Here is a 15,909-nt window from a genome sequence, read left to right on the forward strand (position 1 = left end):
GGTGGAAGAAATAAAGCCATTTACTAAAGGAAGCACTGAAAAAAATGTATTTATATGTACTTCCTAAGTGTGAGAAGTGTTAGTCGCTCAGTTGTATCTGACTCTTTGTGACCCCGTGGACAGTAGCCTGCCGGGCTCCCCTGTCCGCGGGATTCTACAGGCAAGAATACTGGAGCGGGTTGCCATTGTCTTCTCCAGGAGATCTTCCCAACCCTGAGATGAAACCCAGGTCTCCTGCATGGCAGGCAGATTCTTTTACCTTCTGAAACACCAGGGAAACCCTACTTCCTCAGAACTGAAGTTATGAAGAAATGTTCTAAATAACTTTTCTGTCTTGGCTGTAAATGATACACGGATGTTTAAAACAAAAAAGTACTCAGCATCTTCTGTAGACAGGAATACAGGGTTGAATAATTATTAGAAAGCAGGTGGTCCTGGATGAAAATGTTGAAGTTGCATTTCAGTTGGTGTATCAGCAAAGTGACAGTCATATCAATGGAACACACAGTGATCTGTGAGTTAATGGCTGGCTGGCTGGCTGTTCTCATTACAAGATAAAGAAAGATTTGAGAACCTTGCACTTTAGAACGTCCACCAGTGGGGCTCTGTCCCATCCTCAGTCCTGCACTGCAGTAACTGAAAGGCCCTGGGGTCAAGCATATGGGCACAAACGACTAGATTAGGGTTGTGTGTGTGTACTCAGTCACTCAGTCACGTCCGACTCTTCCATGACCCCATGGACTATAGCCCGCCAGGCTCCTCTGTCCATGGGATCCTTCAGGCAAGAATACTGGAGTGCATTAGTTAGGGTTACCTTCCCTCAATTATCATTTTGCATTGGTAATTCAACTACTTAACCCCATCCATGTTTGGGTGCTACAAATGAGAGCAAAGTGATGTGCAAAAGATAAGAAATCTGATTTTCCATTCCCAACTCATTTATACTACAAAACTTTGTACTATATTAAAAAATAAAACACTGCCCTAAATATCCAAGAATAGAGGTAAAGGAATGGCTAGGTAAGTCATAACTAAGTTATGACTGATTTCCTGTTTTACAACTTACTGTTGGGGTGATAGAAAGTGAGAAAAACCCAAGCCTCACAGGTGAATATGTGCAAGGGTGTGTGTGTGTGGGGGGGGTGGTGTGCTTCTCTGCAGAGACAGGGACACCACAGTGCTAACAACAGCTATCTCCTAATCTTTTCTGGGGGTGTTTTCTATTTTCTTCCGTGCATTCTGCTATCAAAAGAGTAAACTTCTTGAATGCATACTTTCCAATAAGGTAAGTCTTATTTCAAAATGAAACACTGTTAAGATTTCTTCAAAAATACTGTATTTCTCAGAAACTGAATCATTAATACAGCAAAGTTTAGAAGTACATGAAAAACACTTTACCATATACATCTGCACCGTGATCACACACAGTATCCAAACATATTCCTTCTCGTGTGTCCCACACTTTTATAGTATAGTCCCAGCTGCCAGATATTAGCAGGTATGGGATCTCAGTATTCCACATCAGTCCCCTCACAGGTGCCGTGTGTCCACTAAGAATATTTATGCATGCATCTTGAGTGTAATCCCAGATTCGAACAGAACTGAAAACAGAATATTATACATAAATACCATTCAACTTATAATTTATCTAAAGGGTCAATATATTTTTAATGGAGCGTATATTGTTAGTGATTATTTCTTAGCATACTGAAAAAGCAGTTTATCTTTAAAGATATGTTGATTCTCCACAGCAGAAAGAATGAATAATTAGTTGGGCTAGAGCCAGGCTATTACAATATTTCTTCTTTACTTTTGCTGGTCATTTACTACTGATACTACATATATGATTTCACAATTTATATGTCCGGAAAAATTGCTTTCTTAAATTATCCAGAGCAGATAAAGGCAAAGAAAAAAATATGACTAACAACATGTATACAATCATTTAAATGCACTCAGACTATTTGTATCATGAAAATATAGCATATATGATGATGGATATTATTTGAAAAATCAATTCCTATCTATGCTTCTTAAAAAAGACTTTATTGCAGGATCATGACTTTTCAATGCTGTGTTAGTTTCTGCTGTACAACAAAGTGAATCAGCGATATGTATATATATACACCCTCCCTCTTGAGCCTCCCAGGCCCCCATCCCACCCCTCTAGGTCATTACAGAGCTCTATGCTTTTATCAACACAGTAAACAGTTCATGTTTATGTCAGTAAAATAAGTTTCTTAGTCTGTGGAATCACTCTCAGATCAAGTACAAAATTTAAATACAAATGGATGCATAATATTACTGGAGTTTACTGACTGTAGAATACAAATATTACTGAAGTAAAATTTTAACTCAAAATCAATTTAAGACCTCCAGATGCCAACTCTGCTTGGATAACTCATAATTATCTTTTAGTTACAGATTTATATCAACCTGAAAATATCAAAATATTGATACTCCAAAGGTTATATTATACCATTAGAAGATACATCACATTTTTATTTAAGGCATATATCTCTTTCCGCTTTATATAAAAAAAAAAACTTTTCTTCTTCTCTTTTATACTAGGACAGGATAATGTGGCTACTATTACAACTTTTACTAGCACAAAGTAAGACTTTTCTTACCTAAATTTATCTCCTATTCAAATAGCCCAAACTATGCAAATACGTCTGGATATAAAATACAGACAAGATTTCAGAAACTTTCACAAACCTAGAAAAAAATGTTAAATCATTCTCATTTCTAAAATATCTTCTCTTCACGCTAACACATATAATCATCTTTTATTTCATTCTTAATGAAAACAGAGTACAGCTGTTTTCCAATTAGATATGAGAACATTATAAACTCTTCTCTATATTTTACAAAGATTTACTGTTTCAGACATTTTCCCCAGACCCTTCTACAATTTTCATTTCTGTTAACTCTGTTCTTAGTAAGATAGAAATAAGCATCTACAGCGAACACAATAACCTCCTCCAGGGGATTTTCCCAATCCAGGAATGAACCCAGGTCTCTAGCATTGCAGGAGGATTCTTTACCATCTGAGCCATCAGGGAAGCCCAAATAAGGACACAGAAAGCATGAATATGACATTAAGAAAGGAAAAATTTTTAGATGTGTGCAGTTAGATACTTGTTAACTGCCTACTTATTAAGTACATATTTAGAATAGTTCCACATACAAGTTGGATAATATAAATAAGCACATTTCTAGAAAACTGCACGCTTATGAGTTTCAGGACTAGAAACAAGAACCCAAAAGTACATACCCATCATCAGAGCCACTGCAAAGAGTCCCCTCCCTCAGAGGAGACCATCTCACATGGAACACTTTCTCCGTGTGCCCGCTGAACACCTTCAGTGGCTGATCTGAGCTGGTGGCCACATAATAGACACGAACATTTTTGTCTTCACAGCCCGTGGCTATCATGTCTCTGAAACATCATCAATGGCCCATTAAAAAAATGAGAGGGTTGATAATACCTGGTACTGATCGTTTTTAAATGTACACTGTACTATTTTTTAAAACCAGAATGCTCTGCTCCCTTCACGAAGTTACACTACAAACTGATGTAAGCAAAAACATCATTTATAGAAACTGCTCTAGTGCAGTTAGCTTCTCAAGCTTCCCTTTTAATCAGGTAAATTTTTTATTTCCCTCAGATGAGAGATAATGGTATATTTACTTCTCTATGTTTGTTTTTTCAAGATGCCCAGATTCATAACTTGAATATTTCTCAGACGTTTATATTTTGCAACTATTGGAACTTGTAAAGGGTCCCAAATGGTCAGTGATTGAGATTTGCTGAATTGCTGGTACGCAAGTTATCGATTACTACATGCCCTGACTGCTAGTAGATTTTTTTTTGGTATTGGTACAAATAGCAATGTTTCCCCCAGCAATGTACTAGAAAACTCCCCGAAGACCAGGGTTGACTCATCTGACAGTAAGTCAGTCACAGTCCTGATTTTCCAATTCTCTTTGGTGGTTTCCTCAACTTGAGATGCTTAACTGATCCAGAAGATTCCTTTGGAAATATAATATGTGGGTATGATCTTTAAAGGTTCATTGCTCATTATTCTTAAGAGTGAGACAAGCTAAGCAACTAGCTATACCCTAGTGGTCATGCCTGGAGTACCAGTGGAATTCAAGTACTAGGCACACCTGTGAAATCATGAACCGGACACAACAGTCTCTCCAAGGAACATTAATCATCACAGAAACAGTCTCCAGGCCCAAAGGTAAAGAGGGGAAGTTACACGTTTTGGACCCAATTGTCATCAAAACCTTCTCCAAACTTCGAACTGCTGATTTTTGTCCTATCGGTTATAATAGCGGTATTTATTAAAGCTTACAAGTCCAAACACAGAAATCGTTAAACTAGCACGCTGGTTGGTCTGTAAACGTATAGATTACATGCACCCAAGGCTCACTGATAAACAGGCTTGTTTCCCTATGTGGGAAAATTTATTTTGCATAATACAAATATTTACATGTACACAGGAGTATATTTTATATATGTATATGCAGATACACAGATATAAAATCTTAGAAATGAAAAAAAATTTAAAAATGTACACACAGCTATCCAAATTATAAATTCAGGAATATGAATAAACTTTTATAAGTTAAAGATGTTTTTCACTTATCTCCTAAGACACTAAGTGGAATATAAATACAGAAATTAGAACATTTAGAAAAGATTTTTAAAAACAAAAATGAAATGTCAAAATGAAAAATGAAATTTATTAGACAGGCTTACCAGTAAACATAAAAGTTAAGTATAAAGAACTTTTTTTTTTAAAGCTTTCTTAACCAACAAAGCATACTGCATTCATATCTTTTTTCCCCCTGAATGGTCAAATTCTTATTAACCCTATAAAAGAGGGAAATAAGAATGTGGAACGATTCTGTTGATCAGATACAAGGTAATTCTACTCATTTGTATGTTCAACAAGTATTTACTACACGTCTACTTTTTCAAGGTATAGTGAGGGTTAGAAGCACAGTGTTCTACTAAGAATACACTGTGAAAAATCGAGAACCATTGCTTATCTCAGGGAGAGGTAGCCAATTCACAACTAAAACTTAATTTTCTGATGTTAAGTGTCCTAAGGTATATGATATTACAGGGGAAATTTATCATGGAAGACTTTTCTGCAGAAGTGGTTCCTGAGCTGAGAGATAGGGAGAAGTTATTTATGCCCAGGTCAGGGTGGACTGGGTAGGGTGGGGTGGGAAGTAGAATTCTAGATGCAGGTGAAAACAGGAGCAAAAGCCCTGGGGCAAAAATGAGCTGGCTGGTTCAAGAAGCTGAAAGCCACTGTGGCCGGACCTAAGAAGCAGAGGTAGCGAGGCCTGGAAAGAGATAAGGCACAGAGGAGCCCTGCCTGGCTAGGACTCTGCATGTCATTCCAAGATCAAAGGGAAACTGCTGGGAGATTTAAGCAACAGAGAGCTGTGCTCACATCTGCATGTTTCGATGCTCACTCTGGCAGCCACCTGGAGAACACAGACAGAGGAAGTTGTGACAACAGGTGTGAACTCTGAAATTGATTTAGAAGGCTTCTGTGGAAGTCCCCAAATAGACACGTGTCACTGGTTCAGTGGCTGGGGGGTGACTACAAAAAGAACAATTAGATGGAGGCTATGACAGGAATCGAGGGCTGACTGGAGGTGACAGTTCAGGGATGATAAGGTCTAAAAGAGGAGAACAAGCATTTGGGTTTCAGCGGTTTGTTGCTGGCACTTTCAGGTCACCAAGATGGCCAACACTGCAGAGGAGCTGGTTGTGTGCTCACTTCAGAATCTTTATTGTGTGTTACAAATTCCGTATTTACTGGAGGAAATGCATAGGGTCATGATTTTGTATAATAGTGATTTGATTCAGAACCCAGTGCAATATGGTTTGAATATTTCATATGCATATTTTAAAAGCATAATTCACATTATTTTCACAATATTTAAAGAAAGTTTGACTTCTTAAATACAATTTGTTGTTCTTGTTCAGTCGCTTAAAGGATCAATTTTAGTGGAGGTTTGATGTGGATTAATTTTTTTTTATTTTATTTTATTTTTAAACTTTACATAATTGTATTAGTTTTGCCAAATATCCAAATGAATCTGCCACAGGTATAATTTTTAAATCTAAGCTGATCTTTACATGGTAAATTCCAGGCTCTTAAACAAGGTTGACCTTTCAAAACCATTCTAACTTCCACATCTTGGGAAATCACCCCATGTCATGGCATTTGCATCACGTGGAGGCAATGGAAAGTCATGGGGACAATGCACTGCAGAGATCCCTAAGAGGGTTAGAGCAAGGGCCTCATGTCTCAGAAACCACACTCAGACTGGACTGACTTCCATTTTCATTAGTGAGCTGTATGCTTTTCCCTAAAGCAGCAGCAAGTTGTTTCAAAGTAGGAATCACTATTCCTAAATCATGTAAAAACTTCATGGAATAAAAATAGATGGTTAAACATGCAGTTACAAGACGAGATAAGGGGAATATTACCTAAAAAGAGTGATGAATATTACTTATGAGAATAACATCAAACTTTATGGTTATTCAAAATCTTCTAAGTATAATTATTACTTTTTTCAGGAAAAAATACTTACTTGTTGTTTTGGCTCCAATCACAACCAAATACTGCAGCTGGATGTCTGTATTTGTGTAGTATTTTACCATCAATTGTTCGAATTATACTGAAATTAAGTATTTAATATGTTAATAGAAAAGTACAACATTCCAAAATCATTATTCAAAGGAAGAAAGCCAAAACTATATAATTTAAACAAAAGTGTTTTAGGGTAGAGACCTTGTTTGCAAAGCATAGGGAACATTTAAAAGTACCATGTAAATGATATTATCATTATGATAAGTATATTTACATCACATAGTATTAATTATGGCAACCCATTGAACCCTATTTAAAGGAGATACTTTCTTATTTAGAAAATATTTTATTTATTTAGGAAATACATAGTATAATACACATATTTTAAAACACAAGCATTAGATTTTCAGCTTCAAAATTTAACAGTTGAAAATTTATGTTTAAAACAACTCATTTACAGTGTTGGTTGTATATATTATTACACCAAGTCTAAGACATGTAAGTCATTATAATATTTTCATGGCACATTTTTAAGGGATACAACTAGAAATCTGGAGGAGCCCTTTTCCCCAAATACATTTCATACATTTTTAATGCAAAAATAAATGAAGCTTAAGACCCTACTGTTGGAGTAGGAAATGGCAACCTATCCAGTATTCTTGCCTAGAAAATTCCACGGGGAGAGGAGCCTGGTGGGCCATAGTCCATGGAGTCGCAAAGAGTCGGACATGACTGAGCACACAACATCCTTCTATATTATGACTATAATACAAGGGCTATTAATTCCATTAGGAACACAAAGCTGTGTGTAAATTAATGTACTGCAAAGTTTTAAAAGCCTTTGGAAAAGACCCTTTAAAAATATCCCTATGTGAAAGTGAACGTGTTAGTCGTTCAGTCTTGTCTGACTTTTTGTGAACCTATGGACTATAGCCCACCAGGCTCTACTGTCCATGGACTTCTCCAGGCAGGAATACCGGAGTGGGCAGCCATTCCCTTCTCCAGGGGATCTTTCTAGGCCCACCAAAACTTTTGAGGCTACTAGGGAGTGGTGGTAACCTATACTTACAAATGTTTAGTGAGACTGTGGTATTTATCAAGTAAGTTAATGCCCTGAAAATACATGGTAAAGCTAACTGCTGCTAAGTCGCTTCAGTTGTGGCGACTCTGTGCGACCCCATAGATGGCAGCCCACCAGGCTCCCCCATCCCTGGGATTTTCCAGGCAAGAACACTGGAGTGGGTTGCCATTTCCTTCTCCAGTGCATGAAAGTGAAAAGTGAAAGTGAAGTCGCTCAGTCGTGTCCGAATCTGTGCAACCCCATGGACTGCAGCCTACCAGGCTCCTCCGTCCATGGGATTTTCCAGGCAAGAGTACTGGAGTGGGGTGCCATTGCCTTCTCTGGTAAAGCTAACTACATATCCCCTAATAAAAAAAACCCTTAGGTACATCTTTCGTACTTTGGTATGTATCAATTAGCAAATAGTCATTTTCAAGGGAAAAACTCCTAATACTGTTGTTTCTGAAAATTTTAGCTTCCTGGTACAGATGTTTGGTTTCCACAACTTCTGTATTTTCCAATGAAGTTAAAAAGTGAGAATGAGAAGATTGGGTGGGGTACAGCAAAATCCAAGAGGAGATAAACTCTACTATTTCTCAACAACAATAAATTCCTATACCACATGTCAAAGATATATGGTAGTATCACTGGATTAAAAACTTTTTTAAACTCAAGGGCAATTCTTCCCTTACATATATTTCTTGGAAAACTACTTTTCCCTGGGACTCACATATTTCTGAAACACAGGGTCAGAGAAGTTAGTTAGAAAATAGACATTTCCCACAGCATGACCTTATTCCTCCTTGCAAAGCCTTTTTATCCTTTTTAAAAGAATAACATCTACTGTGAACAAGTTTCTAGAGCACTTGATATCTCGAGTCACTTGGGAAATGAAATACCCCTTCCTCAAAACATGATGAGAATTAGACTCTCAAAGTACGTGAAGTTGATTTGAGGCAAGTCACAGAATTTTAGTTATAATTTGAGTAGTATTTACATTTAGAAAGCAATTACTGGTTTATTTTTAAACATCATTGAATTGTTATTTATTACTGGTATATCACAGCAGTGCATGTGCCTATATATGGAGCTGCTAAGTCGCTTCAGTTGTGTCTGACTCTTTGAGACCCCAAGGACTGTAGCCTGCCAGGCTCCTCTGTCCATGGGATTTTCCAGGCAAGAATACTGGAGTGGGTTGCCATTTCCTCCTCCAGGGGATCTTCCTAACTCAGGGATTGAACCTGAGTCTCATCGGCGACATTGGCAGGCAGGTTCTTTACCACTAGTGCCACCTGGGAAGCCACTGTAAGTGATATTTATGACAGCTGGCAGAGCTGTACAAACAGCATCTTATCAAATATTTTAATACAGGTGCTAACATGAGACACTTATATTATCAAATGCATCTTTATAAACAGTGTGATTTCATACACAGTACTTACCAGTAACCATCACCACTGCAGGTTGCTATTCTTTTGGAATCTTTATGACTCCAGGCAATGCAGAATATCCCATTTTTTCCATGCTTCAAAAAATGCAAAATACCTATCAATAAGAAATAATTCACCCCTTTTTTCTCTTATTTATTTACTTCTTCTAATATTACTTTTCTATTAGGAACTTGCTCTAGATGATGCTACAGAGACATTATTGTGAACAACAGAAAGCTGAATACAAACTTAAAGAATGTGTAAAGCTATCACACTTAAGAAGCAAAATGATTGTTTTAAGACATAAACTGGGTGGCTCTATTTCCTTTTGTGGACACTGATAAAGGCCCAAAGTCTGTCAGTCATCTGTAGAATCAAGCTCAGTTTTATATCTTTTTCTGGGAAAGCCCACCTTTCCCATAATGATGAAGATACTTACAGTTTTCAAACCCAATATACCTGTGGTGGATTCATTTTGATATTTGGCAAAACTAATACAATTATGTAAAATTTAAAAATAAAATAAAATTAAAAAAAAACTACAGTAAAAGAGATACTGCAAGCAACTGTTATTATTGATTGTTCTTCTAAATTTTATTTTTATAAAACAAAGAAGGTTTAAGGTTGTTATTATTATAACTAATCTCTACATTTATCTGTATTCTTGGACTGGAGAAGTGTAAAGGAATATAATTAAGCTGGTATGATTAGAACTTTTAAAAACACAAAGGATACAATCTATACACAGGAATGTCACTCTTCAACTAGGTAATGGGTGTGATCAATTCATTTCCAAGTTTCCCAGCATCTTGGTGTCTTATGATCTAAGTACCTTGTCATTAGCAGTAGGCAGCCCCAACCTGACCCCACAGCCAGCCCCAAGCATCCAGGACGTCTCTTACATCATTCATGGCTTTCCCAGCGTCCAGAAGCATAGTTAGAACCAGTATCGAAATTGCTTAAATTTAGGATAATAAATGTGGGAAAAATCAACACTTCTGGCTTCAATTAACTGTTACATGGGCCTCACAAAATAAAAAGCAGGACATTACTGACCCTTAAGTGCACTGAGTTCATGAGGATGAACTCAGCTAATGGAGAACCCCGACTCCTTCAACTGAATGAATATAAAGACCACCTCCATTCCTGTGTCCGTCCTTATAAAGATGGACTCCCCCCAAAAAAAGGTTAAAATAGCAAACTGAAGACCACCTTAGTAAAACAGCCTTAAAGCTCCAGAGAAAAAGTCACTTTAGTCTCCCCTTAACATCAGCCACAATTTAAGTACAGTAATCACTGTAACCACTTGAATGAAATTTCAAGAGATCGAGGGACAATCCTAGACCCTGTTCATATCTTCCTCCCTTCACAGCTAATGCACTGTCAATGAGATTATATATATTTTGCAAATATTAACAGAACTCAGGAAAAAAATGGAAGGACAATTCAACTCCAAGCAGAAGAAGTACAATCTGTGACACTGCCAAGAGGAGAGAGGGAGTTTTTACAATGTGTTATGGAAAAATGGAATTTGAGACTCAGAAGAACTAAAACATCCAACTTTACCATCTTATAGGTGAACAATCAGGATCAAGACAATAAAATGATTCTATGTCAAAAGCTAATCAGTGACAAAATTGGGACTGTGATTTGGGACACATTCTGAGCTTAGTCTTTTTCTAACTTTTGAGTATTTGCCTAGACAATTTTGTGGAAGATGACTTAAAATTCCTTTGAACCTCTAATGCAACTTTAGGTGAATAATTGTATCTTAGAATTAGCTACATTTTTCAGAATTCATTTTAGCATATGTGTGTCCTCTTGGATTTTCTTCTAATAATGCCACCTGCTGATTAACTATTAAATTTAGAGAGAAAAGCATTGAAAATACATGAGGCCATATAAGACATTATATTATTAAGCTAGCAATAAATACATCCTACCTCATTAAATCGTTGTATCATTTTGCCCTTTTTAATATCCCAAATAAAAGCACCGTTTCGGGAAGTTGCTCCAGCAATACAATTTAAATCACCTTAGGAAACAATTTGTTAGACATTATATGAAAAGTTTGCCACAAATTCAACTCTTTTTAAAAATGTAATTTTTGAAAAAGACTTGAGTTTGCAAAGTGCTTCAAGTTTTAATAATGAAAATTATTAACTGCATGCAAATATAGACAGAAAGTATAGTGCATAAATATATCATACAATTTCAACAATTATCTAAGTATGGTCAATCTTATTTTTGTCTATAGCCCCCTACTGGATTTTTTGGAGCAAAGCTCTAACATTGTGTTCTTTCATAAATAAACACTTGAGGATGGATGTCTAAAATACAGGATCTCTTTTATTACGTGATCAAACTAGGATAATCAAAAATAGAAAGACTATCAATAATTCCTCAATATTGTTACATATCCAGTCAGCATTTACATTTTTCTGACAATCTAACAATTTTAGTAATCTATTAATGGTTAGGAAAGTAAATATTTCTGTAAGCAAGATGCATGAAAAAATTCATCTTCTCCATCAAAAACATAATGCTTTTAATTTTTAAGAAAAAAAATCTATGAAAATCAAACTACTGCTAAGTTAGTAGATGATTCTGAATTTGTTACAAGGCAATCAAAGAAGAGGTTTTCTCCATTAGAAGAAAGAAACAGCTATTACCTGCTACCTAGGAGAAAAAATATAGAGGAATTATTTTGTGATAAATAACTGTAAGTACTTTACAAAATAGTCCTCACCAGTTTTTCTAGGATTTTCATTCTGCTACCCTGTTGGGGCTCTAAAATTACTGGGGAAAAGTTTTCACATTTATTTGCACCTCTAAAATTTTTCCTGTGATTCTACTCTAAAAATAGGGTAAAGAAAATAGAAGTCTGAAGACATCAAACCCTTTAAAAACCCAATATATATATATTCAGGGCTAAAAATTTATGTGCATGAGGAGATAAGCTAAAAAATAAGCTATATACTGGCTATAAGTCAGTTTTTAATTCATGTATTAGTATTAGGACAAATAAGTAAAACATTCTACATACTTTTTAAAGTAAAAAACTCAGTTTAGTTTTTAAAGTTATTCATTACAGGAAAATTTAATGTTTTGGGAGAAAATGCCAGCGGTTTTATAGGGCATCTCTTTTCTTTTTTATGTACAGGAAAGCATAAAGATTCTACCATACTGAGTCCAAGAAAAGACCCTAGTATCCCATAAAATCCTTCACTATTACAAAAGTAGAGTTTATACAGAATCACATGCTCATAATCAAACAGATGATCATTCTTATTCACAAAACAGATGCACCAGGGAAAGACAGGTAGCATAATTTTTAGAAAAAAATACTTTATTGTATATGTTTGAGTCACATGAAAATATTAAGGAAAACTTCCATCATGTAAAATACATTACATCTTTATAGGGCTTCCCTGGCGGCTCAGACAGTAAAGAATCTGCCTGCAATACGGGAGACCTGGGTTCGATCCCTGGGTCGAGAAGATCCCTCAGAGAAGGGAATGGCAACTCACTGCAGTATTCTTGCCTGGAGAATTCCAGGGACTGAGGAGCCTGGTGGGCTACAGCTCATGGGGTCGCAAAAAGCCAGACATGACTGAGTGACTTAACACTTTACAGGCAGATCTATACAAATGCAGCTAAAATGAGATGGGTGAGTATTATGCTGATTTACTGTGGCTTTTCCTATGTGACTACACTGTACAGAAAGGCCCAGAAATCAAAGTGCCTGCTCAGGGAGTTTATTCTAAATCCCCCCACATATGTTGATACTAATTTGCTTCCACAATCATTTGGAGCAAGACGGCACTGAAGGACAGAAGATAATGCAGATGAATATAAAAGCAGGAAAGTCATTCAATTGTACTCCTGATTTTAATAAAAAACATTCTTACCTGGAGCCCATGAAAGGGAATAAATAACCCCTTCGTTCCCCGGGGATGTGTACACCGCAGTCAACGTGTTTATATCCCAGACTTTTATGGTGCCGTCAAATGAAGCTGTTGCTAAAAGATTGGGATTGTCAGGCTTGAATTTGCAGTCAAAAATAGTTTCCACATGACCCTAGGAATGCAGCGTAAAAAAGCACGGAAGGAAACCAGGCAAAATGTGAGTTCTCAGCAGGACTGTATTCTATTTTACACAGAGGCTTCATAATCATTACAACAGAAGTTTGTAGACTCATAGATTTATTATGACTCAATAATAGAAATAAACCTTAGAAAACACTTAATCCAACCTTGCTCAATTCATGAATGAGAACAAGAAAGCTTGGAGTAACTGGCAGAGATGGACTTTCTCCTTCATCCTGAAAGAACATTCTATTTCTCATTTTGCTTCCAAAATATAGAGCAACTACATGATTTTCCAATACTATACATAGGGGTAACATGGCATACACAATAATGGGAACACCGCCAAATGCAGAATATTCCCGATAAGCTAAGCAGACAGTACTTTTTAAAGAAATTTAATGTTTACAATATATACAGTTAAATACTTTTAATAGTTATAGACATCTTTATAAAAAGTTTCAGTCAACCAAAATAAATTCCTAATGTATGGTTCTCTACAAAAATAATCTTAGGACAATATTAAGACATAAGTAAAAGTAAACATCACTTTATACACAAAATAAGCACTGCATTATAAGAGAGAGAAAATCACAGACATACCAAGTCCCTAAGAAAATCCCACTTCTTGGCTCCCATATCATAAAGTCCAACGCCACCATCCAGGAAACAGCACACGGCATGACCAGGAGGAAGAGAGAAGGCCTGATTCTGCGTCAGAGTTGGGGGCGGGACTGCTTCACTCGTGGAGGATGTGTAATGATTTTTGGTTGGGGACTGGTTTGAAACTAGAAAAGAAAGTAATAAACCCTTATGCCAGTGGCTCTCCACATGCTGGAATGAAGTCAAAGGACTTAATTTGTATAGATGCTCCTTCGTTTTCTTTTATCTAGAATTTGTATACGTAAACTCTTAATAAGCAATGATCAGATTTTCAGGTGTACTTTTGCAGAACTGCCCACACACACACACACACAAACACAAAATGGGATATTATTTTGAAAAGAGGTGTATAGAGTGCAGGTGAAACAAGATGAATAAAAATTAGTGTGAAGAATCCCAGTATGTGCTGAATATTTAATTTCTTACTGCCCATAAATTAAAACACAGCATGATTATTTTGGAATCAATGTTCTTTCAAAATGCTGATATAAAAGCTTACTTCTTCCTCTACACGTACAAACACACATGAAGTTTTTACTTTTAAAACTAATAACCCTCTTCCATAAAATTTCAATCCAATGAAAATAACTATTTTTGAGATTTATTTATTATTCACTTTAATTTAGCTTGTGGCTCAGCTGGTAAAGAATCCACCTGCAATGTAGGAGACCTGGGTTTGATCTCTGGGTGGGGAAGATCCTCTGGAGAAGGGAAAGGCTACCCACTCCAGTATTCTGTCCTGGAGAATTCCATGGACTAAATAGTCCATGGGGTCGCAAAGAGTTGGACATGACTGAGTGACTTTCACTTTCACTTAATTTAGCACCCAAATTAACAATCACAATTGTCTGACATACATTTGCATCTAAACTTCTTCTTTGTCAATGTTTACTTTTTATACATTTTCATTTCCCCAACTTTGTATAAAAGTCTCCTTGCTTAGTTATTTTCTGTATATTCTTTTTTTTTTTTTTTTTTTTTTTGCAGCTTAAACATTACAAATCTATTATCTTACAATTCTGCGGGTCAGATCTGATACAGGTATCACTGGGTTATCACATATTTTGTCTTCTTTCAAAAAAACTTTCCCTTAGAATGTGAATATGCTTTTGCAAATAATGCTGCTGAATAACCAACAAATCACAGAAGAAATCAAAAAAGAAATCAAAATTTGCATAGAAACGAATGAAAATGAAAACACAACAACCCAAAACCTGTGGGACACGGTAAAAGCAGTCCTAAGGGGAAAGTTCATAGCAATACAGGCATACCTCAAGAAACAAGAAAAAAGTCAAATAAATAACCTAACTCTACACCTAAAGCAACTAGAAAAGGAAGAAATGAAGAACCCCAGGGTTAGTAGAAGGAAAGAAATCTTAAAACTTAGAGCAGAAATAAATGCAAAAGAAACAAAAGAGATCATAGCAAAAATCAACAAAACCAAAAGCTGGTTTTTTGAAAGGATAAATAAAATTGACAAACCATTAGCCAGACTCATCAAGAAACAAAGGGAGAAAAATCAAATCAATAAAATTAGAAATGAAAATGGAGAGATCACAACAGACAACACAGAAATACAAAGGATCATAAGAGACTACTATCAACAATTATATGCCAATAAAATGGACAACGTGGAAGAAATGGACAAATTCTTAGAAAAGTACAACTTTCCAAAACTCGACCAGGAAGAAATAGAAAATCTCAACAGACCCATCACAAGCACGGAAATTGAAACTGTAATCAAAAATCTTCCAGCAAACAAAAGCCCAGGTCCAGACGGCTTCACAGCTGAATTCTACCAAAAATTTAGAGAAGAGCTAACACCTATCCTGCTCAAACTCTTCCAGAAAATTGCAGAGGATGGTAAACTTCCAAACTCATTCTATGAGGCCACCATCACCCTAATACCAAAACCTGACAAAGATCCCACAAAAAAAGAAAACTACAGGCCAATATCACTGATGAACATAGATGCAAAAATCCTTAACAAAATTCTAGCAATCAGAATCCAACAACACATTAAAAAGATCATACACCAT

General features: G+C 36.2%; 1 protein-coding gene across 3 annotated transcripts in view; it reads right to left on the reverse strand.

Annotated features, from left to right (window-relative positions):
* WDR17 (WD repeat domain 17) overlaps positions 1–15,909 on the reverse strand; it is a 71,036-nt gene that overhangs the window by 21,635 nt on the left and 33,492 nt on the right. For all 3 annotated transcript variants that reach the window (XM_055567474.1, XM_055567473.1, XM_055567475.1), the window contains 7 exons: positions 13,811–13,995; positions 13,031–13,199; positions 11,063–11,154; positions 9,132–9,214; positions 6,631–6,717; positions 3,278–3,442; positions 1,399–1,601 (listed from right to left, as the gene is read on the reverse strand). In XM_055567474.1, coding sequence (XP_055423449.1) covers positions 1,399–1,601; positions 3,278–3,442; positions 6,631–6,717; positions 9,132–9,214; positions 11,063–11,154; positions 13,031–13,199; positions 13,811–13,995 — 984 coding nt within the window. The remainder of the gene's footprint in view (positions 1–1,398; positions 1,602–3,277; positions 3,443–6,630; positions 6,718–9,131; positions 9,215–11,062; positions 11,155–13,030; positions 13,200–13,810; positions 13,996–15,909) is intronic.

The sequence above is a fragment of the Bubalus kerabau genome, chromosome 2 (genome assembly GCF_029407905.1).
Source record: "Bubalus kerabau isolate K-KA32 ecotype Philippines breed swamp buffalo chromosome 2, PCC_UOA_SB_1v2, whole genome shotgun sequence".
NCBI classification, from domain to species: domain Eukaryota; kingdom Metazoa; phylum Chordata; class Mammalia; order Artiodactyla; family Bovidae; genus Bubalus; species Bubalus kerabau.